A 23,778-nucleotide genomic window follows, 5' to 3' on the forward strand; every position below is an offset into this window, starting at 1 on the left:
TGCCTTCCACCCTTGCCCCCCACCGCCAGAGCCAGCTCTTGCTCTATTGTGTGCATATAATGTATAACTCTATTTCTGGCCACTGCTTTCGAGGGGGCAGAGGGGAGTGTGCTGTACGCATGGAAATACAGCACACTCCCTTGGTCTCTCTGGACAGCCCGTGTCTTGATGTGCATGTCCCTAGGGGCTCTGTCTCGATCAGAGAAGTCCAGCATTGCAGCCATCCTGGCGGTAGTGTACAACAGACAGGCAGTACCGCGGAGCAGAAAGCACATCTTGTGCAGTCCCCTGGTTAAGGCAGGATCGGTCCCATCCAAGCCCCCCAGGCACGCCTCGCTGTGATCTGTGTCCAGGACGACACGAGAGCCCTGTCCGACCATGACACCATCTGTTGTGCCAGGACACCAGAGCCCCTGGACCTGCTTTCAAATTGGTCAGCCAGCTAGGGTGGCCGTCACAGAGGATAGTCCGGTTTGCTGCTACTCCATCCGCTACGGATACAAAACCTGGCACCTTTCTGTCCTCTATTTTTGTCTTCTCAAAGAGAAAAATAGAGGACATAAAAATGTCCGGTTTTGTATCAATAGGGGACAGAGGACAACTGGACTGTCCTCTACGATGGCCACCCTACAATCAACCAGTCTATTAAAAGGGGGGAAAAATAAATGCTATTTATTTTACACACTTTTTAAAACAATAGTGAGAAGTTAAAAAGGGGGAAAGGAAAGACAATTCTTGTTTACACCTTTCCAGGAATAATTGATCATAAATCATCATAGTAAGAGGAAAATTATTTCCCCCACTTGCAGATTGTCGCGGGGCACCTCGCTCCTAGAGAGGGGAAAACTGCCAGGGGAGAAGCTCTGGCTGTGCAGAAGGAGCCCCAGCGGGGATTAGGGAATACAGCTGTGGGGTGGCGGGGCAGCTAAGGAGAGCCAGCTGCCTGTAGGGGCAGGGCCTGGCCCTTATAAAGCCCAGGGCTGAGGCCAGGCTGGCACTTTCCTGCCAGCGGCCGGAGAGGCAGGAGCTAGGATGCGAGTACTGCTCGAGCAGACTGAAGGATGGCGGCTCCGGGACGCAGGAGTTGTGTTGTTACAGCCAGGCGGCCTTAAGTTAAGTTATAGCCAGGAAGCTTGTGTTTTGTGTTGTTAATATTTGTATTACACCGGTGGCTAGGGCAAGGCTATAAGGGGTTGGAGGAGGCCTCATAGGGACCCCAGAGGGGTTGGGACCCCAGCGCCCAGGAAGGTGCAGTGTTCTCAGGGGCAACCCCAGCAACAACGGGATGCTGGCGCCAGTAAGGGCGCAACTTGTGGGGTGCGTAGACCCCAGCCCCAGAGAAGGGGTGGCATTACTGGGGAGCCCAGCGTGGGCACAGCGAGCCCCAGAGAAGGGGGACTAGTGAGAAACCCGAGACGGGCGTAGCGAGCCCGGTTGTAGGCTAGTACGGCAATAGCCCTCCGATAGGGGCAGGGTGCTGCGGTGGACCCCGACGGAAGGGGTTAGCAGTACAACACCCCAGGAGAAAGGCAAGGCGCTGCGGTGGTCCCCGGCAAAAGGGGATAGTGGTGCGGTGAGCCTGGATAAAAGAGGGTAGCCGTGCGGTGGGCCTAAAGGACCGGAGACTCGCTAGGAAGTCCCGTAGCGGGCTAGGTTATTTTAGAGAAGACCCGGAGTGGGCGCGATGAGAGTCCCCGTGAGGGGCCGTATATTAGAGAAGGCCCGGGAGTGGGCTAGACGACGGAGGAGGCCCAGGGGAGTGGGCAGGTATTTTGACAGACCAATGTCCGGTACATCTGCGAGGCTTGGGGCGTGGTACTAGGGGTTGGTAGGAGCCACGCGTAGCCCATAAGGCTAGGGTGCCTGGAACGCACCCAGAGTACAGGGAGACCCCGGTGCATCCGGGAGAACACGGGGGCGGAGGTCCCAGCTGACCGTGCCTAGGAGACGTAAGGCAGCCTCCCAACTTAACTCAAGTGAGAATAGAGGGTGCCCTTGGGCCGAATAGGCACGGACAGGGGTCCTTAAGGAGATCACAGCCCTCCTGGAGGACCCCGCCGTGACACAGATAATTAATGAATAAACAGTTAATAAAAGGGGGAGGGCAGGGGAAGGAAGGACAAGCCTGTTTTTCCAGCTTTTAACTCCTTCATTGGTAAATGGTTCATGTCTTAGGCCGCACAGCTGCACCAGGCCCTGGACCCTTGGCTGGGCAGTGACACGTCTGCCTCTGGGGGGACGACACGGGGGCTGGCGTGCTGCCTCAGCCCTTCCCCACCTGCGCCCCGAGGAGCGTGTGCGGTGCTGCCAGCGCGGAGCCAGAGCCCAGCGCAGCTCCTTGCAGCTCCCGCCCGCCTTCCCCAGGAGACCGGGGCCCGGGGCAGCTGCAGCAGGTGCGGGGCAGGACGCCAAGAGCTGCACTGGGCTCCGGGCCCTGGCACCACCTCCACCCTGGCAGCGGCTGCACGTATGCCTACGGGCGTCAGGTGGGGAAGGGGCCTCCCTCGCCATCCGCCTGGAGGTGTGTGTGCAGCCCCCACCAGCACCCCTTCTGAATATTGCCAAGGAAGGGGACAGCACCGCCTCCTTGGACGCCTGTTCCCTAGTTTGGTGACCCTCACCGTAAAGAACGTTTTCCTGAAGTCCAGCCTGAATTTGCTCTCTTAACTTGTGTCCATTCTTTCTAGTTAGCCTGACTGTCGCCCTGGGAAACATCGTACCCCCCCTTCCTGCTGACCCCCCCAGTGAGTGTGTAGGCAGCCACTAGATCACCTCTCAGCCTCCTCTTGCGGAGGCTAAAGATATAGGGTTTTTTCTGTAGGCCTTCAACCAGATGAACGGCCTCCTCTGGACCCTCTCCATGCTGTCCACATCCCTCCTGACGTGCGGCGCCCAGAACTGGACGCAGTACTCCAGCTGTGGCCTGACCAGTGCTGCACGGAGGGGGAGCATCGCCTCCCTGGACCTGCTTGTGATGCACCTACCTATGCAAGAAAGAGAGAGGTTAGCTTCACTTGTTACCTCCTCACGCCGGTGACTCGTGTTCATTTTGGAGTCGGCTATGACCCCGAGGTCCCTTCCGCAGGTGTGCACTCAGTGCGGTCCCCGCCAGGCTGTAGCAGTGTTGATGACTTCCTCCCCGGGTGCAGCCCATGACACTTGTCCTTGTTCAACTGCCTCCTGTTCTCTTCTGCCCACCTCCCCAGCCTGTCCAAATCCGCCTGGATTTGCTCCCTGCCGTCTGGTGTGTGTACCTGCCCCATAGTTCGGGGGTGTCAGCAAACCTGGCCAGGGTGCTTTCTACTCCCTCGTCCAAGTCACCGATGAAGACATTGAGCAGCACCGGCCCCAGGACGGAGCCCCGGGGACCCCACTGCCCACGTGGTTACTCCAGGTAGAAACCGACCCGGCCACCATCATTCTCCGGGGGCGTCCCCTAAGCCAATTGTCCACCCACCGGACTGTGTAATCATCTGCATTGCAGCTTTTTAGTGTATTTCTAAGACTTGGGGGTGACGCTGTGTCAAAGGCCTTGTTAAAGTCTAGGTAAGCAACATCTACCTCTGTTCCCTCCTCCAAGCGTTTTGTGACCCGGTCGTAAAATGCAACTAGGTCGGTCAGGCAGGATCTCCCTGCTATGAACCAGTGCTGGTTGCCCCTTAGCGTCATTTTACCTGCTGGTCCCCTACAGATGTGATCCTTAACCATTTTTTAAAGGTCTTGCCAAGAATAGAGGTGAGGCTCACCGGCCTATAGTTACCCGGTTCCTCCTTCCTCCCCTTCTTGAAAACAGGGACCACCTTGGCCCTTTCCCAGTCCTCCGGGACCTGTGCCGAGCACCAGAAGTGCTCGAACAGTTGTGCCAGCGGGTCCGCTATGACTCCAGCTTATTCCCTAAGTACCTTCGGGTGAAGATCACCAGGGCCTGCTGACTTAAAACATGCAGCCCCTCCAGATGCCCCCTTCCTAGGTCTGCATGAACCGCTGGTGGGTGGGTATCTATCCCGGGCTTGTCTAAAGTCCCAATGGGATGCGTGTTCGTATTCGTGTCCAGGAACACGGATGCAAAGAATTCATTTAGGATCTCTGCTTCAGCCATCCTATCTGTTACCAGTTGTGCTTGTTCGTCCCGAAGTGGTCCTAAGTTATCCTGCGCGTTCTTTTTGCTGCCTGTGTACTTAAAAATGACTTTTTGTTATCCTTAATTTTTGTCGCCAGCCTAAGCTCCAGCTCCGCTTTGGCGCTCCTCGCTGCTTCCCTGCAGGCTGGAGCCCAGCAGCTGAGCTCCTCCTTGGTGGCACCCCTGCTTCCACAGCCTGTGGGCCTCTTTTGTCCTCACCAGGCTCTCCTGGATCTCCCTGCTCAGCCAAGAGGGTTTCTTTGCTTTCTTGCCCCCCTTGATGTGGACTGGGATAGGCTTTTTTTGTGCCCGCAGGATTAGTCCCTTGAGAAACACCCACCCACCCTTCCTGGACTCCCATCTCTGCAAGGCTATTACCAGTCAGTCCCTCCCTAACTCATTTCCTGAGCTTCCCAAACTTGGCCTTCCTGAAGTCCAGCACTGCTGCCCTACTGGTTATCTTCCCACCTTTCACGGGATAGTGAACCCTATCAATAGGAGGTCACTGTCCCCTAGGTCACCTCGTACCTGCAGATCCCCCACCACGTCGTCCCCTGGGGCCAGCACCACGTCCTGCAAGGCATCACCGCGGTGGGGACGCGAACCCCTGGGAGAGGTGCAGGTCCTGTAAGGAGGTGAAAAACGTTTGTGAAGGCAGACCTGGCTGCCTGCTTCTCCCAGCAGATGTCTGGGAAGTTCAAGTCCCCCGCGACCACCAGGTCCTTTGAGCGCCCTGCCTCGAGCAGTCTAGGTCTAACGCCCATGTCCAGCCCAGGTGCAGCCTCCTGGTTCCCCTTTCGCTCCCCAAACCCTTGAGCTGTCCCCGGGAAGCCGGGGGCTGGGACAGGGCGCATATGACAGCCTGTCTGGACCTGGGGCGGGGGGACTAGGGGACTCGGGCGCTGGGAGTCTGGACGCCTGGGCTGTGCAGAAGGTGACTCTAAGCTCTGCCTCTTCCCACAGACTGGTGGGGGGCCCCCGGGGACCACAACAGCCTGGGGCGCCTCCAGCTGCCAGCCCCGTCTGCTGCCACTCCCCAGCCCGCACTGCCCGCTCCTTCCGGCAACCCAGCGTCCTGCCAGCTAGATCCAACCCTCCCTCCCCTCCCAGGCAACGCAGGAGCCCGAGCCCCGAGCCCTGCCTGCTCCCAACCCCAAGCTCTCACCCCTCAGCCCCACTGCCCCCCCAGAGGACGCAGACATCTGGGTCCCTAGCCCCAGCCTTTCGCACACTAGAAACTCCCTCCGCATCCAGACACCCCAGGCATCTCAGTGCCCCGGCTCCTGCTCACCTGATCTTCCCCAGTTCGGCTGTTTCTCTATTCTGCCATGCAGCAAACTGCTTTGCTGATAACTTCACATCTAGGAGCATCCCAGCATCACCTGGGATGAGCAGTGGGGCTGGGACGGACCTGCAGGGGCCACGGCGAGGCCAGCCCCTGCTTGTGGACGGATCAGCACTGTCCAAACCAGCCCGGACACATCCCCATCATGGACACACAGAGCAGCGGGGCTAGGAGTGACGTGCAGTGTCCTGTCTAGTCCAGCCCTTGCCTGGGGCAGCATCAGCCCTGTCCAACCCGTCCCAGACAATCCTGCATCCCAACCCCACGTGACATGGCCATGGCTTAAACCCCCGCCACACGTAGGAGCAAGGTGGGGGAAGGGGAGAGGGGGGGCAACCAGCCCTGCCCCGAGGCCTGGGAGCCCCCAGCGCAGAGCAGAGGCGTCACTGCAGCGAGCCCGCCCCGGCCAGCGGCTGTCCATCTCTGCTGAGCCCTCCAGGGCAGGAGCGCCCCCCACTCCCCGGCGTCTGGCCCACGGCCGCACTGCTCTGACACCGAAGATGTGTTCCTGGATCCCTGGTCCAAACTGACTCTGCTGCAACTTTAAGCCACGGGTCAGTGACCTCTCTTGGTTGCAAGGGAGAAAACGCTTTCCCTCTTCCCTGCAGCAGCCCTTCGGTTTCTGGAGGCGGCTCCCGTGTCCCCTCGTCAGCGCCGTCTCCACACCCTTCGGACCAAACCGTGCACAAAATGACACCGTCAGCCATGATACAACACGACACGACAGCCGAAGAGAGCACGGGGCAAGAGGGGTGTCCCCCACTGCCCAGAGCCCCCGGGGCATCCCTGGCACATGGGAGGGGGCACAGAGGGCTGGGCTGGGCAGGGAAGCAGGAGTCTTTGCAGGGCCCTGGGGGTGCTGAGAACCAGCGTCTGCCCCGGGGCACCTGCCCCCTGCCCCTGTCTGGCTGCAGAGCTGCCCTTCCCCCAGGGTGCGGCCTGGACTCTGCCCTGCTCCACACCCCACACCTGCCACCCCGGCAAAGAGAAACCACCATGGACTTTGCCCACCCGCCGGAGGAAGCAGGACGGACGCTTGCACGCAAATCCATGGGGCTGGGGTCTCTCCTCCTCCTCCTCCTCCCCCTCCTCTCGCTCAGGGCAGCCGGTAAGTCCAGACCCACGTAGCCAGACCCCCAGAGCCAGAGCCCAGAGGTGGCCCATGGGGACACTTCACACATGGGTGCAGCAGTGCAGGGGGCTGCGGTGCTGGAGCAGAGCCCAGGCATCCACAGACCCCGCCAACGCGCCAGCCCCTGCCCACCGCTGCGCCCCCTTCCCTCGCCCTCTCCTGGGGGCATCTCGCACCAGACCCCGAGGGGAGAATTCATTACTGGGGGGTGTGGGCAGCCCTGGTGTGGGCCCAGTCCCCAGAACAGCCCCCATGTCCACAGGGAACGTCCAGCTCTGGACACCCCTGAGGGGACTCCATATCCTGGGGGCTGGGGGCTCCAGCAATCACTGCACCCCAAAGCAGCCAGAGCGCAGCAGGCACCTGCCCCCCCACCCCAGCACCAGCTGAGGGGTCCGGGGCAGCGTCTTCCCCCGCGCTGTCTCACGCCCGTCTCTGCCCTCCCTGCAGGCTCCCAGCTGCGGGTGATGACGGACCCCTCCTCCCAGGCCCTGCTGGGCACCAAGGCCAGGCTGCAGTGCCACTTCGATGTCGGGGGGCCGGTGGCCCTGCGCTCCCTGCGCGTGACCTGGAAACTCTGGGATGAGAGCATCACTCAGTATGAGGGGGGCAGGAGCTGGGGGCAGGCTGAAGCCAGCATGAATGAAATGGAGCTGGAGAAAGGAGATGCCTCCCTCACACTGCCCAGGGTGACGCTGGCAGACGAGGGGCTGTACACGTGTGCCGTGGGCTACGGGGCGCAGCAGCAGCAGGGGAGCACCAGCCTGCGCGTGCTCGGTGAGGGCCGAAGAGGGGCCCCGCGTGCGTCCCCGGTGGCCGTGAGCACCGGTGGGAGCCGAGCGCCTCCTGGGAACGACCCGGGCTGGTGCTCAGACCCCCACACCCAGCGCAGGGCCTTCCTCTCTCTCCTCCCAGCTCCCCCGACCATCTCCCTCACGCAGTGTGTGGCCCTGGCTAGTGCTGTCACCTCCCTCCTGTGTCATATGGGGGGCTTCTACCCCGAGGCCGTGGACGTGGCATGGCTGAGGGACGGGCAGGTCCTGAACGGCTCCACTCGCTCCAGCCCCCAGAGGAATCCAGACGGGACCTTCAGCCTCACCCTGACCTACACCTTCACCCCCGACCTGCGCGACGCCGGCAGCGTCTTCGCCTGCCGCGCCCGCCACGCGGCGCTGGGGCAGCCCCTGCACGAGGAGTTCCCCCTGGACGTGGCAGGTGAGTGTGTGCCGGCCCCGGCAGAGACGGGCTGCAGAGGAGCGGCTGGGCCCGGGCTGCCAGGCTGGGCTCTCACCGCCCCTCCCTCCCTCCGCTCCTGTCCTGTCCCAGGTGGGGCCTCGCATCGCACCGGCGCCGTGGTCGGAGCATCCCTGGGGCTCGCGGTGGCAGCAGGAGCCGCGGCTGCCACGGCCTTTTACTGCTGGAGGAGGAGGAAAGGTAACGGCGTCGGTGTCGCTGCGCTGCACCCAGGAGAGAGGGCGAGGGGCCGGGCGGGGTGGCACGGAGAGGGCGCAGACGGACGCCCGTCCATAGAGAACGGCACCTGCCCGGGTTTTACCCCCCTCTCGGCGACCCCCTGCCCCTGCCCCAGTCCTGGGCCGGATGCTTCTCCCACATCAGCCCAACCTGACCCCTGCTCCTACCCCAGGTGGGAAACCCCCCTACACCATCTCCAAGGTGAAGGGGCCAAAGCAGTGCCTGCTGGGCCAGGAGGTGACCCTGCGCTGCTGCATGGAGGGGACCTTCCCCGAGGACACGGCCGTGACGTGGGAGCGGGTCCAGGGCGAGGACAGGACGGCCACCGAGCCGCACGGGGACACGGCCGACCCCGAGCGCCTCCCGCTGTTACGCGCCCTGCCCCCGGGCTGGACCGCGACGCAGGAGAGAAGCGCGACCGGCCTCACGGCCTCCCTGACCTTCACCGCCACGGTGCAGGACGACGGGGCGCGCGTTCGGTGCTGCTTCCACCACGGGGCCAAGTGCATCAGGGAGCAGCGGGAGTCCCGGGAGATCCGGGTGTGGGGTGAGTGCGGCCGGGCTCCTGGGGCCGGGGGACAGTCAGGGGAGCTGCCTTGTGGAGCTGGGGGACGGCCCCGAGCCGGCTGGGACGGCAGAGACAGGCCGAGAGGAGCTGGGGACGGGGCAGAGACTCCACTGCTCCCCACGGCTTGGGTGCTGGGGCTGCGGGACCTGCCGCGCGGGGAACACCCCGCAGGGATCCCAGACCCAGCAGCAGCGCGGCAGGGATTTCCCCGGGGATGCCAGGCGGGTACAAGTGCCCCCAGCGCCCCCAGCCCACGCTCCCTAACGCTCCTGCGTGTCCCCAGCGCGGCCGGAGCTGTCCGGGATCCAGGTGTGGCCGCGCTGGGACCCCCCGGACACGGTGCCGTTCGCCGTCCGCCTGCACGGCTTCTACCCCCGCGGGATCCACCGCATCGCGTGGAGCTGGGACGGGGACGGTGCCGGGAGAGAAGAGCCCCCCGACATCAGCCCCAACGCGGACGGCACCTTCACGGCGACGAGCGTGTGGAGAGTGCCCAGCCGGAGCCTGACCGGCCCGGGGCTGCGAGTGCGAGTGTGCGTGCAGCACGGCCCCGCAGACCCCCCGCTGGAGACAGAGCTGCGCCTGGGGGACGCCGGTGAGGAGGGGACTGTCCAGGGAGGAGGGGTGGACCAGGGATCACTCCCCAACAGCAGGTCATTGAGGGGATGAACAGCAGCTGTGAACAATGTTCCTTGCCCCACTTCTGTGCTGGAGATGCTGATCAATCAGGGCTGAGCAATACCCCAAGCCGGGGAGACCCCCGGGGTGCCAGCCGTGCTGCGGGGTTCGGTCTGTCCTGTGCGAGGGGAGGGGAAGCAGCCCGTGCCAGGGCCCGGCTCCCCTAACACGGCCTGTCCCCGTCTCTGCGCCTTTCCTTCCCCAGGGCTCCTGCAGCCCCCGGCGCTGTCGGACATCTCCCAGCCGGAGTCAGTGCCCGCGGGGAGCAGAGTCACCCTGAGCTCCCGCATTTCGGGGCATTTCCCGGCAGAGCTGAGGGTGACCTGGCTCTGGAAGGGCAAGGGACAGGCTCCAGTCGTGCCCCTGGCGGACTCTGATGACTATGAGATCCAACCGGGCACGGCCGTGCAGGCGCTGGACAAGAAAAGTTTCCAGCAGGAAACAAGCCTGATCTTCACCCCGTCGGTGCAGAGAGACCAGGGCGCCCAGTACATCTGCCGCGTGCGGCACGCAGCCCTGGAGCAGCCCGTGGAGAAGAGCAGCGCGGAGCTGCAGGTGACAGGTCGGTCTCAGCTCCCTGACACCCAGCGTGGTCGGTGCCCCCTGCCCCGATGGTGCCACCTGAGCTGCGAGGCTGGTGCATGACACGGCATGTGGGCACAAAGCAGCTCCCTTCCCTCTGACTCCTCTGATGGAGATGGGCTCCTGTCTGCTAGGCCTGGTGGCCACACGATCCCTGCCCGGCACCGGAGCAGGACAGGCCGAGAGGAGCTGGGGACGGGGCAGAGATCTCCCCTGCTCCCCACGGCTTGGGTGCTGGGGCTGCGGGACCTGCCGCGCGGGGAACACCCCGCAGGGATCCCAGACCCAGCAGCAGCGCGGCAGGGATTTCCCTGGGGATGCCAGGCGGGTACAAGTGCCCCCAGCGCCCCCAGCCCGCGCTCCCTAACGCTCCTGCGTGTCCCCAGCGCGGCCGGAGCTGTCCGGGATCCAGGTGTGGCCGCGCTGGGACCCCCCGGACCAGGTGCCGTTCGCCGTCCGCCTGCACGGCTTCTACCCCCACGGGATCCACCGCATCGCGTGGAGCTGGGACGGGGACGGTGCCGGGAGAGAAGAGCCCCCCGACATCAGCCCCAACCCGGACGGCACCTTCACGGCGACGAGCGTGTGGAGAGTGCCCAGCCGGAGCCTGACCGGCCCGGGGCTGCGAGTGCGAGTGTGCGTGCAGCACGGCCCCGCAGACCCCCCGCTGGAGACAGAGCTGCGCCTGGGGGACGCCGGTGAGGAGGGGCTGCCCTGGGGATGAAGTAGGGGTGGACCAGGGATCATTGCCCGACAGCAGGTCACTGACGGTGTGAACAGGAGGTGGGCATATTGTTCCTTCCCCACTTCCCCCCTGGAGATGCTGATCAATCAGGGCTGAGCAATACCCCAAGCCGGGGAGACCCCCGGGGTGCCAGCCCTGCTGCGGGGTTCAGTCTGTCCTGTGCGAGGGGAGGGGAAGCAGCGTGTGCCAGGGCCCGGCTCCCCTAACACGGCCTGTCCCCGTCTCTGCGCCTTTCCTTCCCCAGGGCTCCTGCGGCCCCCGGCGCTGTCGGACATCTCCCAGCCGGAGTCAGTGCCCCTGGGGAGCAGAGTCACCCTGAGCTGCCGCATTTCGGGGCATTTCCCGGCAGAGCTGAGGCTGGTCTGGCTCTGGAAGGGCAAGGGACAGGCTCCAGCCATGCCCCTGCCGGACTCTGATGACTACGAGATCCAACCGGGCACGGCCGAGCAGGCGCTGGACAAGAAAAGTTTCCAGCAGGAAACAAGCCTGATCTTCACCCCGTCGGTGCAGAGAGACCAGGGCATCCGGTACATCTGCCGCGTGCGGCACGCAGCCCTGGAGCAGCCCGTGGAGAAGAGCAGCGCGGAGCTGCAGGTGACAGGTCGGTCTCACCTCCGTGACACCCAGCGTGGTCGGTGTCCCCTGCCCCTATGGTGCCCCCTGAGCTGCGAGGCTGGCACATGACACAGCACGAGGGCATGAAGCAGCTCCCTTCTCGCTGACTCCTCTGATGGAGATGGGCTCCTCTCTACTAGGCCTGGTGGCCACACGGTCCCCGGCTGGCACCGGAGCAGGACAGGCCGAGAGGATCTGGGGACGGGGCAGAGATCTCCCCTGCTCCCCACGGCTTGGGCGCTGGGGCTGCGGGACCTGCCGCGCGGGGAACACCCCGCAGGGATCCCAGACCCAGCAGCAGCGCGGCAGGGATTTCCCCGGGGATGCCAGGCGGGTACAAGTGCCCCCAGCGCCCCCACCCCGCGCTCCCTAACGCTCCTGCGTGTCCCCAGCGCGCCCGGAGCTGTCTGGGATCCAGGTGTGGCCGTGCTGGGACCCCCCGGACCAGGTGCCGTTCGCCGTCCGCCTGCACGGCTTCTACCCCCGCGGGATCCACCGCATCGCGTGGAGCTGGGACGGGGACGGTGCCGGGAGAGAAGAGCCCCCCGACATCAGCCCCAACCCGGACGGCACCTTCACGGCGACGAGCGTGTGGAGAGTGCCCAGCCGGAGCGTGACCGGCCCGGGGCTGCGAGTGCGAGTGTGCGTGCAGCACGGCCCCGCAGACCCCCCGCTGGAGACAGAGCTGCGCCTGGGGGACGCCGGTGAGGAGGGGCTGCCCTGGGGATGAAGTAGGGGTGGACCAGGGATCACTGCCCCACAGCAGGTCACTGAGGGGGTGAACAGCAGCTGGGAATAACGTTCCTTGCTTCACTTTCCCGCTGGAGATGCTGATCAATCAGGGCTGAGCAATACCCCAAGCCGGGGAGACCCCCGGGGTGCCAGCCGTGCTGCGGGGTTCGGTCTGTCCTGTGCGAGGGGAGGGGAAGCAGCCTGTGCCAGGGCCCGGCTCCCCTAACACGGCCTGCCCCCGTCTCTGCGCCTTTCCTTCCCCAGGGCTCCTGCGGCCCCCGGCGCTGTCGGACATCTCCCAGCCGGAGTCAGTGCCCCTGGGGAGCAGAGTCACCCTGAGCTCCCGCATTTCGGGGCATTTCCCGGCAGAGCTGAGGGTGACCTGGCTCCGGAAGGGCAAGGGACAGGCTCCAGCCGTGCCCCTGCCGGACTCTGATGACTATGAGATCCAACCGGGCATGGCCGAGCAGGCACCGGACGGGAAGAGTTTCCAGCAGGAAACACGCCTGATCTTCACCCCGTCGGTGCAGAGAGACCAGGGCGCCCAGTACATCTGCCGCGTGCAGCATGTGGCCCTGGAGCGGGCCACGGAGAAACGCAGCTCCGGGCTGCAGGTGACAGGTCAGTCTCACCTCCGTGACACTCAGCGTGGATGGTGGCCCCAGCCCCGATGTTGCCCCATGAGCTGCAAGCCTGGCATACAATGTGGCTCGTGGGCATGAAGCAGCTCCCTTCTCGCTGACTCCTCTGATGGAGCTGGGCTCCCGTCTACTAGGTCTGCCCTGTGTCCTTGTGTTACCGAGAAGCCGTGGGCCCTAAGGCCCCCTGACTAACTTGTGTCCCCTACAGTGTGGGGCAAGTGAATGAACAACACAACTAGTTCCTTGGGACAACTAGAGCAGTATCAGGGTGGGAGTGTCGTGTGGGTCAAAGGTTCGGCTGGGGGTGACACGGAGCAGAGCCCCCCGGGTTGCATCCACCAGTTCTCAAATGCATGTATGGAGCCCGTGGACGCTGCCCATCGGTGCTCTGCCCCGAGACATGCAGGGAGGAGTGAGAGGAAAGCAGCCCCGCGCCCCCGGGTGCCTTCTCGGCCAGAGCCTCCCTCCTGCTGCACCTGTGCTGAGGGGCTGAGGCCTGGGACAGCGCGGGAGGTCCTGGGAGACATCTGCTTAGAGCCAAGGAGCTCGAATTCATCCCACCACGCAGCCAGCACAGCCCCAGGGTCGCTGGGACTGCAGCTGGGAACAGGAGACCCAGCCTGTGTGTGGATGAGCCCTGGCCTGGGGGTCTGAAACCACCTCCCACTGCCCCGGCTGGCCTGGCCTGCGGTCCCCAGCAGGCTCTGCCGTGGGCTCCCCTCGCCCAGCGGGGACCCAGCGCCGGTGACGGAGAGCTGGGGAGAAATGTTCCCTGTCTCACGTCCCAGCTGCAGACACAGCTCGGTCGGGAGTTGAGACGGGAGATGTCGCGGGGCCCCCCAGGCTCAGGGGAGCAGGCGCAGGCCCCGACAGTGCTGGGCTCCCCTGTTTGGGACCTCTCACAATTTATGGACGTTTCCTTTCCCAGGTCTCCCGCAGCCCCTGGAAGTGCCACAAATCTCTGAGTCTGAGTCAGTGCCCGCAGGGAGGGGACTTGCTGCGGGGCATTCCCCACGGCAGCCAAGTACGTCCCTGATGCTCAGCACCAAACCTGTGCCCGTGACACCGCAGACCGTCCCTGAGTGGCGTGGCACTGCTGCGCACACCAGCAGCGGTGAGCAGCACGCCACAGGCTGGTTGGCCTTTTTGGGGTGAAGTCTGGTGCCAGGGCCCTGCGCTGGGTCCCTGCTGGGCGAGGGGAGCCCATGGCAGAGCCTGCTGGGGACCGCGGGCCAGGCCGGCCGGGGCGGTGGGTGGGGTGTCAGACCCCCAGGCCGGGGCTCACCCACACACAGGCTGGGTCCCGTTCCCAGCTCCAGTCCCAGCGACCCAGGGGCTGTGCTGGCTGCGTGGTGGGATGACGCCCATCAGGCCTGAGGGGTCCTCAGGTGACGGAGGGGCCCGATTCTGGGCGCACACGTTCTTCAGCAATGGGGCGTGTTGTTGTGCAGGGGAGTGGGATTCGCAGCTCTGGGTTGGTCTCTGTCTCCTTCCTCAACCACCGCCATTTCACCTCAGTATTGAGTCGTTGGGCCTCGAAGTGGCTCATGCCTTGGTGGAGCAGGTGGTGCCACGCCGAGCGGTCAGCAGCTTGCTCCTCCCAGGCATTGGTGTCGATGCCTCCATGCTTGAGGGAGACCTTGAGTGTGTCTTTACACCATTTCCTTTGGCCCCCTTTGAGCGTTGGCCAGCGGAGAGCTGGGAGAAGAGGATCTGGCGAGGTAGGCAGTTCTCGGACATCCGGGCGCAGTGGCCCGTCCCTCGGAGTTGATTTCTCGAGAGCAGGCTTTGATGCTGGTGGGCGCAGCTTCATGGAGGACACTCGCGCTGGTCCGGCGGTCCTCCCGTTTGATCCCCAGGAGTAATAGTTTCATAGTTTCATAGTGCTTCGGGTCAGAAGGGACCTAAACAGATGATTAGGTCCGACCCCCTGCCCCAGGCAGGAACGGGTGCCAGGTCATATCACCCCAGCCAAGTATCTGTCCAGCCTCCTCTTGAAGACAAGAGATTCGACATAAGCACCGCTGGTGAGAGCTCTCGAGGGTCTTCATGTATCATCGGCAGACGGTCCAGGTTTCACTGCAGTAGAGGAGAGTGGTCAGCACGACGGCCTCCTCAACCAGGACCTTGGTCGACTTCTGAAGGTCTCTGTTTTTGAAGACACGTTGTCGCAGCGTGAAGAAAGCAGCGCCAGCGCGGTTCACCCGGTGCTGGGCTTCATCGATGTAGCCTGTTGCAAGAGGTGGCTGCCGAGACACGGGAAGTGCTCCTTGTACTCCAGAGCCTCCCCGTCTACACAGCTAGCGCGAGGGGTGTTTGAGCTGGACTGGGGAGGGCGGGGGAAAACCTGCGTCCTGGCGACGTTCAAGGACGGCCAAGTCTCTTATATGAAGCAGTGAAGAGATCTAAGGTCACAGGATCCTACCCGCAATGCACAGGAGGGAAATGCCCCTGTAGTTCCCACAGGCAGATTTGTCCCCCTTTCTTGTACTGGTCATGATGGTCATGTCCTTGACATCCCCAGCGATGTCCTGTTCGTCCCAAAGGCAGACGACAAGCTGGTGGAGTCGTGATGGGAGCCGGGAGCTGCCGGCCTGGCAGACCTCTGCGGGTTTACCACCTGGCCCGCGGGCTTTGCTGGTTTTCATCTGTTGGGTGGCCCGGTGCAGCTCGCCGATGGGTGGTGGATCCCCGAGGGAACCCACCACGGGGCGTTGCGGGACGGCTTGGAGGGTCTCCTCCGATACGGTGCACTCCTGGTTAAGGAGCAGTTTGAAATGCTCCTTCCAACGCAGACGCATGGCATCATCGTCCTCGAGGAGCCGGGAGTGTGCTGTGATCGGAGGGGTTTGTCCAGTGGAGCGGGGTCCGTAGATTGTCTTGGTCGCCTGGAAGAAGTTATTCATGTCATGCTGGTCGGTGCAGCCCTGGGTCACGTGCCTTCTCCACCCACCTGTGGTTCTGCATGTCACGATGCATCGCTGGACCTCAGCCCTCACCCGGTGCTACGCTGCTTCTTTCGCCGAGTTCATGGATGGGTGTGCCAGGAGATGAAGGCTGCACACTTCCGCTCGAAGAGATCGCGGATCTGAGCGTCGCTGGCGTCGAACCAGTCCTGTTTCCATCGCGATGCAAACCCAGCAGTCCGGGCGCAGGCATCTTGGACGGCGGACGTGAGTTGCTCCCAGTGTGCCTGGATGGAGATGTCATCAGCGGCAGGGACTCGCCCCAGGGCACGAGACAGCTGGGCCTGGACCTCCTCCCGCTGCCCAGGGCCCGTCACAGCTGCGCCGTTCAGCCGTCTCCGCGCGGCCTCGCGGGTCTTCTGACGTCTCGGCGCCAGGCGGATGTTCATCACGGAGCGCACAGGTCGGCGGTCCGTCCAGCAGTTTTGAGATCCCTTCGTGGCCCTTGTGACGAGCGTGTCCCTCAGGTCTCTACCTCGGACGATGATGTAGCCCAAGAGGTGCCAGCGCTCCGACCTGGGCTGCCTCCGCGTGGCCCTGAGCCGGTCTTTCTGGCGGAGGACGGTGTTCATCATGGCCAGGCGGTGTTGGGCACATGTGGTGAGGAGCAGGATACCGTTGGGGCCGCAGCCCTCCTCCGCCTGCTCCGCCGTTGAGGACTTCTGGGACCGTTCTTTGTCTGGAGCCTCCCCCGCACCTTACCGCCATGGGTGCCCTGCCAGGAGCGCGAGCTCTGGACGCGTCGCTCTCGGGGTCCCAGGGACACGCAAGCCTCTGCACCGCGACAAGGCGACGATCCCCCAGCGCCGGGTGCCCACGGACGACACACGACTGCGTAGCTCTCAGGCAAAGACGCGGGCACCCGGGCACCCGCAGGCCAGGCGCGGGGACAGACCCACGGAGGTGGCTGTGCAGCGCGGCCCCCGCTGACGCCTTCCCTGGCCGGCAGGGCCCAAATGGGAGCCTCTTGCCAGGCAGGCCGGGGGACACGGGTGAGGGGGGCTGCCCCGGGCTCCGGCGGGCGAGGAGCAGGGATCGCTGCCCCCCCGCAGGGCACCGAGGGGTGACGGAGAGCTGGGCAGTAACGTTCCTGTCCCGCGTCCCCCCTAACCCTAACCCTAACCCTAACCCTAACCCTAACCCTGTTTGAGACCTCTCACAATTAATGGACATTTCCTTCCCCAGGGCTCCTGCGGCCCCCGGCGCTGTCGGACATCTCCCAGCCGGAGTCAGTGCCCCTGGGGAGCAGAGTCACCCTGAGCTGCTGCATTTCGGGGCATTTCCCGGCAGAGCTGAGGCTGGTCTGGCTCTGGAAGGGCAAGGGACAGGCTCCAGCCGTGCCCCTGGCGGACTCTGATGACTATGAGATCCAACTGGGCACAGCCGAACAGGCACCGGACGGGAAGAGTTTCCAGCAGGAAACAAGACTGATCTTCACCCCGTCGGTGCAGAGAGACCAGGGCGCCCAGTACATCTGCCGCGTGCAGCATGTGGCCCTGGAGCAGCCCGTGGAGAAGAGCAGTGCAGAGCTGCAGGTGACAGGTCAGTCTCACCTCCGTGACACCCAGCGTGGATGGTGCCCCCTGCCCCGATGTTGCCCCATGAGCTGCAGGTCTGGCACACAACGTGGCTCGTGGGCATGAAGTAGCTCCCTTCTCGCTGACTTCTCTGATGGAGCTGGGCTCCCATCTACTACGTTTACCCTGTGTCTCTGTGTTGCCCAGAAGCCGTGGGCCCTAAGGCCCACCTGACTAACTCGTATCCCTACGGTGTGGGGCCGGTAAATGAATAACAGAGCGACACGGAGCAGAGCCTCCCGGGCTGCACCCACCAGTCCTCAAATGCATGTAAAGAGCCCGTGAACACTGCCCATTGGTGCTCTGCCCCAAAATGTGCACATAGGTGTGAGAGGAAAGCAGCCCTGTGCCTCTGGGTGCCTTCTTGGCCAGAGCCTCCCTCCTGCTGCACCTGTCCTGAGGGGCTGAGGCCCAGGACAGCACGGGAGGTCCTGGGGAACATTTGCTTAGAGCCGAGGAGCTCGAATTCATCCAGCCACGCAGCCAGCACAGCCCCAGGGTCGCTGGGACTGGAGCTGGGAACAGGGGACACAGCCTGTGTGTGGATGAGCCCTGGCCTGGGGGTCTGACACCCCACCCTCCGCCCCAGCCGGCCTGGCCCATGGTCCGCAGCAGGCTCTGCCATGGGCTCCCCTCGCCCAGCGGTGACCCAGTGCGGGTGACGGAGAGCTGGGGAGAAATGTTCCCTGTCTCACGTCCCAGGTGCAGACACAGCTCGGTCGGGAGTTGAGACGGGAGATCTCGTGGGGTCCCCCAGGCTCAGGGGAGCAGGCGCAGGCCCCGACGGTGCTGGGCTCCCCTGTTTGGGACCTCTCACAATTTACGGACGTTTCCTTTCCCAGGTCTCCCGTGGCCCGTGGAGGAGCCACAAATCTCCGAGTCTGAGTCGGTGCCCGCAGGGAGGGGAGTCGCTGCGGGGCATTCCCCACGGCAGTCAAGCACGTCCCTGAAGCTCAGCACCAAACCTGTGCCCGTGACACCGCAGACCGTCCCTGAGCGGCGTGGCACTGCTGCGCACACCAGCAGCGGTGAGCAGCACGCCACAGGCTGGTTGGCCTTTTTGGGGTGAAGTCTGGTGCCAGGGCCCTGCGCTGGGTCCCCGCTGGGCGAGGGGAGCCCACGGCAGAGCCTGCTGGGGACCGCGGGCCAGGCCGGCCGGGGCGGTGGGTGGGGTGTCAGACCCCCAGGCCGGGGCTCACCCACACACAGGCTGGGTCCCGTTCCCAGCTCCAGTCCCAGCGACCCGGGGGCTGTGCTGGCTGCGTGGTGGGATGACGCCCGTCAGGCCTGAGGGGTCCTCAGGTGACTGAAGGGCCCGATTCTGGGCGCACACGTTCTTCAGCAATGGGGCGTGTTGTTGCGCAGGGGAGTGGGATTCGCAGCTCTGGGTTGGTCTCTTTCTCCTTCCTCCGCCACCCCCAGTCGGCTTTTGGGCCTCAAAGTGGCTCATGCCTTGGTGGAGCAGGTGGCACCACACCGAACGGTCAGCAGCTTGCTCCTCCCAGACATTGGTGTCGATGCCTCCGTGCTTGAGGGAGATCTTGATCATGTCTTTACACCATTTCCTTTGGCCCCCTTTGAGCGTTGGCCAGCGGAGAGCTGGGAGAAGAGGATCTGACGAGGGAGGCAGTTCTCGGACATCCGGGCGTAGTGGCCCGTCCATCGGAGTTGATTTCTCGAGAGCAGGCTTTGATGCTGGTGGGCGCAGCTTCATGGAGAACACTCGCGCTGGTCCAGCGGTCCTCCTGTTTGATCCCCAGGAGTCATAGTTTCATAGTTTCATAGGGCTTCGGGTCAGAAGGGACCTAAACAGATGATTAGGTCCGACCCCCTGCCCCAGGCAGGAACGGGTGCCAGGTCATATCACCCCAGCCAAGTATCTGTCCAGCCTCCTCTTGAAGACAAGAGATTCGACATAAGCACCGCTGGTGAGAGCTCTCGAGGGTCTTCATGTATCATCGGCAGACGGTCCAGGTTTCACTGCAGTAGAGGAGAGTGGTCAGCACGACGGCCTCCTCAACCAGGACCTTGGTTGACTTCTGAAGATCTCTGTTTTTGAAGACACTTCGTCGCAGCTTGAAGAAAGCAGCCCTGGTGCAGTTGACCTGGTGCTGGTCTTCATCGATGTAGCCCATTGAGAGAGGTGGCTGCCAAGACATGGGAAGTGCTCCACGTACTCCAGAGCCTCCCCGTCTAGTGTTTGAGCTGGTCTGGGGAGGGCGGGGGGACAACCTTCATCTTGGCAACGTTCAAGGATGGCCAAGTCTCTTATACGAAGCACTGAAGAGATCTAACATCGCTGAAGGTTATGGATGCTCTTGGTGGCGAGTTTCTTTTTAGCCTGGACGTGCCCAAGATTGAAAAGTTTCCAGTCCCGTTGATACTGGATACTGACACCGCGTGGTAGATCATCTCAGATGACGGTCAGGTAGATGGTGCACAGGGCAGGGGCAATCACACAACCTTGCTTGATCCCAGTGTGGATGCGGGAGGCATTGGTTTAAGATCTTCCGGTGGTCAGATCATCACGCAGGAGCCTCAGCATGGTGGCAAAGTTCAGTGGGCAGCCAAGGCGTTGGAGGATGGTCTGCAGAGCTTCACCATTTAAGGAATCGAATGCCTTGGTCAGGTCAATGAAAGCGAGGGACAGTTCTTGATTTTGCTCCTGACATTTTTCTTGGCTCTGCCTGGCAATAAAAACCATGCCTGCAGTGCCCTGGGATGGTCTGAAGCCGCTCTGGGTTTCTGGAAGGATCTCCTTGGCGAGAGGACGAAGGCGGTTCAGGAGGATGCGGGCCAGGATCTTACCCGCAATGCAGAGAAGGGAAATGCCCCTGTAGTTCCCACAGGCAGATTTGTCCCCCTTTCTTGTACTGGTCATGATGGTCATGTCCTTGACATCCCCGGCGATGTCCTCTTCGTCCCAAAGGCAGACGACAAGCTGGTGGAGTCGTGATGGGAGCCAGGAGCTGCCGGCCTGGCAGACCTCTGCGGGTTTACCACCTGGCCCGCGGGCTTTGCTGGTTTTCATCTGTTGGGTGGCTCGCTGCAGCTCGCCAATGGGTCACGTATCCCCGAGGGAACCCACCACGGGGTGTTGCGGGACGGCTTGGAGGGTCTCCTCCAATACGGTGCACTCCTGGTTAAGGAGCAGTTCGAAATGCTCCTTCCAACGCAGACGCATGGCATCATCGTCCTCGAGGAGCCGGGAGCGTGCTGTGATCGGAGGGGTTTGTCCAGTGGAGCGGGGTCCGTAGGTTGTCTTGGTCGCCTGGAAGAAGTTATTCATGTCATGCTGGTCGGTGCAGCCCTGGGTCACGCGCCTTCTCCACCCACCAGTGGTTCTGCATGTCACGATGCATCGCTGGACCTCAGCCCTCACCAGGTGGTATACTGCTTCTTTCGCCGAGTTCATGGATGGGTGTGCCAGGAGATGAAGGCTGCACACTTCCGCTCGAAGAGGTCGCGGATCCGAGCGTCACTGGCGTCGAACCAGTCCGGTTCTGTCGCGATGCAACCCAGCAGTCCGGGCGCAGGCATCTTGGACGGCGGACGTGAGTTGCTCCCAGTGTGCCTGGATGGAGATGTCATCAGCGGCAGGGACTCGCCCCAGGGCACGAGACAGCTGGGCCTGGACCTCCTCCCGCTGCCCAGGGCCCGTCACAGCTGCGCCGTTCAGCCGTCTCCGCGCGGCCTCGCGGGTCTTCTGACGTCTCGGCGCCAGGCGGATGTTCATCACGGAGCGCACAGGTCAGCGGTCCGTCCAGCAGTTTTGAGATCCCTTCGTGGCCCTTGTGACGAGCGTGTCCCTCAGGTCTCTACCTCGGACGATGATGTAGCCCAAGAGGTGCCAGCGCTCCGACCTGGGCTGCCTCCGCGTGGCCCTGAGCCGGTCTTTCTGGCGGAGGACGGTGTTCATCATGGCCAGGCGGTGTTGGGCACGTGGTGAGGAGCAGGATACCGTTGGGGCCGCAGCCCTCCTCCGCCTGCTCCGCCGTTGAGGACTTCTGGGACCGTTCTTTGTCTGGAGCCTCCCCCGCACCTTACCGCCATGGGTGCCCTGCCAGGAGCGCGAGCTCTGGACGCGTCGCTCTCGGGGTCCCAGGGACACGCAAGCCTCTGCACCGCGACAAGGCGACGATCCCCCAGCGCCGGGTGCCCACGGACGACACGCGACTGCGTAGCTCTCAGGCAAAGACGCGGGCACCTGGGCACCCGCAGGCCAGGCGCGGGGACAGACCCACGGAGGTGGCTGTGCAGCGCGGCCCCCGCTGACGCCTTCCCTGGCCGGCAGGGCCCAAATGGGAGCCTCTTGCCAGGCAGGCCGGGGGACACAGGTGAGGGGGGCTGCCCCGGGCTCCGGCGGGCGAGGAGCAGGGATCGCTGCCCCCCCGCAGGGCACCGAGGGGTGACGGAGAGCTGGGCAGTAACGTTCCTGTCCCGCGTCCCCCCTGCACGCCTGGGCTCTGTCAGTCGGGAGTTGAGACGGGAGATGTCACGGGGTCCCCACGGGGGGTTCAGGTTCTCCAGGCTCAGGGGAGCAGGCGCAGGCCCTGATGGTGCCGGGCGCCCTGTTTGGGACCTCTCATCATTAATGGGCATTTCCTTCCCCAGGGCTCCTGTGGGCCCCGGACATACCAGACACGTCCAGAAATCGCTCCACCTCCTCGAGGCCCAAGGACGAGACGGATGAGCCCCAGCGCCGGGAGGAGACTGAACCCGAACAGAAGCCGAGTTTGAACTCCTCTGGGCCCCAGAAGCCCCGAGGTAGGGGGTGCAATCCAGGACAGCCTGGCAGCAGAGCTGGGGCCGCGGTGGCCGTGGGTCTGGATGAACTGGACCGGGTGACGGAGAGCTGGGCAGTAACGTTCCTGTCCCGCGTCCCCCCTGCACTCCTGGGCTCTGTCAGTCGGGAGTTGAGACGGGAGATGTCACGGGGTCCCCGTGAGGGGTTCATGTTCTCCAGGCTCAGGGGAGCAGGTGCAGGCCCTGATGGTGCCGGGCGCCCTGTTTGGGACCTCTCATCATTAATGGACGTTTCCTTCCCCAGGTCCCCTGCCACCCCTGGAGGTGCCAGACATCTCCAGAAATCACTTCACTTCCTCGAGGCCCAAGGACGAGACGGATGAGCCCCAGCGCCGGGAGGAGACTGAACTCGAACAGAAGCCGAGTTTGAACTCCTCTGGGCCCCAGCAGCCCCGAGGTAGGGGGTGCAATCCAGGACAGCCTGGCAGCAGAGCTGGGGCCGCGGTGGCCGTGGGTCCGGATGAACTGGACCGGGTGACGGAGAGCTGGGCAGTAACGTTCCTGTCCCGCGTCCCCCCTGCACGCCTGGGCTCTGTCAGTCGGGAGTTGAGACGGGAGATGTCACGGGGTCCCCGTGAGGGGTTCATGTTCTCCAGGCTCAGGGGAGCAGGCGCAGGCCCTGATGGTGCCGGGCGCCCTGTTTGGGACCTCTCATCATTAATGGATGTTTCCTTCCCCAGGTCCCCTGCCGCCCCTGGAGGTGCCAGACATCTCCAGAAATCGCTTCACTTCCTTGAGGCACAAGGACGAGACGGATGAGCCCCAGCGCCGGGAGGAGACTGAACCCGAACAGAAGCCGAGTTTGAACTCCTCTGGGCCCCAGCAGCCCCGAGGTAGGGGGTGCAATCCAGGACAGCCTGGCAGCAGAGCTGGGGCCGTGGTGGCCATGGGTCCAGATGAACTGGACCGGGTGAATGAGAGCTGGGCAGTAACGTTCCTGTCCCGCGTCCCCCCTGCACGCCTGGGCTCTGTCAGTCGGGAGTTGAGACGGGACATGTCACGGGGTCCCCGTGAGGGGTTCATGTTCTCCAGGCTCAGGGGAGCAGGCGCAGGCCCTGATGGTGCCGGGCACCCTGTTTGAGACCTCTCACAATTAATGGACATTTCCTTCCCCAGATCTCCTGCAGCCCCCCAAGATGCCAGGAACCTCTGGACGTGTCACCTCCTTGAGGCAAATGTTCGAAAGGGTTGATCACCAGTGCCAGGAGAAGCCCAAACCCCAACAGAAGCCACGTTTGAAATCCTTTGGGCCCCAGCAGTTCTGAGGTAGGGGGTGCAATCCAGGACAGCCTGGCAGGAAAGCCGGGGCCATGGTGGCCATGGGTCTGGATGAATTGGACCCCCCTGCTCTGAGCAAAGTCCCTCTGGACCGGCCTCCCCGCCCCGGCCACAGCCCGTCTGCCGCCTCTCCCTCTCGGCCACCTCAGCTCGGCGGGGTGTCCGCAGAGAACGGCCCTCCGGGGCTGGTGCCAGCCGACCACACACCGCCCCGTAGACTTGGGGAAGGCGCAGGCAAGCAGGGACCCGCAGGGTAGGGTGGGACGGAGCCCATGGACGTGGCTCTGCAGCACAGCCCACGACACCTCCCTGCCCTCAGCCTCTGCGCCGGAGCCTGTGCCAGGAGGGCAGAGCAGCCACGCTGCGTCCAGCTGCCACCGCCTGCGCTCCTAACGCTCCTGCTGTCTCCACAGCTCGGGGACAGGTGTCCCAGATCCACGTGCTGCCCAACACACACGACCCGGAGGAAGTGCAGTTTGCTGTCTGCATAGAGCACTACTACCCACGGGACATCCATCAG

General features: G+C 63.7%; 1 protein-coding gene across 1 annotated transcript; it reads left to right on the forward strand.

Annotated features, from left to right (window-relative positions):
- The first annotated feature begins 6,461 nt into the window (after window positions 1–6,461).
- LOC109285365 (uncharacterized) lies at window positions 6,462–23,760 on the forward strand. Its single transcript, XM_059731303.1, has 19 exons — window positions 6,462–6,573; window positions 7,048–7,374; window positions 7,513–7,812; window positions 7,924–8,031; window positions 8,243–8,617; window positions 8,922–9,233; window positions 9,522–9,878; window positions 10,285–10,596; window positions 10,888–11,244; window positions 11,651–11,962; window positions 12,255–12,611; window positions 13,560–13,745; window positions 16,783–17,139; window positions 18,017–18,202; window positions 21,789–21,941; window positions 22,225–22,377; window positions 22,661–22,813; window positions 23,097–23,246; window positions 23,672–23,760. Exons 1-18 carry the CDS (start codon window positions 6,462–6,464, stop codon window positions 23,243–23,245), a joined length of 4,566 nt encoding a protein of 1,521 aa, XP_059587286.1. The 3' UTR covers window position 23,246; window positions 23,672–23,760.
- The last annotated feature ends 18 nt before the right edge of the window (window positions 23,761–23,778 follow it).

This window comes from Alligator mississippiensis, chromosome 7, assembly GCF_030867095.1.
Source record: "Alligator mississippiensis isolate rAllMis1 chromosome 7, rAllMis1, whole genome shotgun sequence".
Taxonomy (NCBI): domain Eukaryota; kingdom Metazoa; phylum Chordata; order Crocodylia; family Alligatoridae; genus Alligator; species Alligator mississippiensis.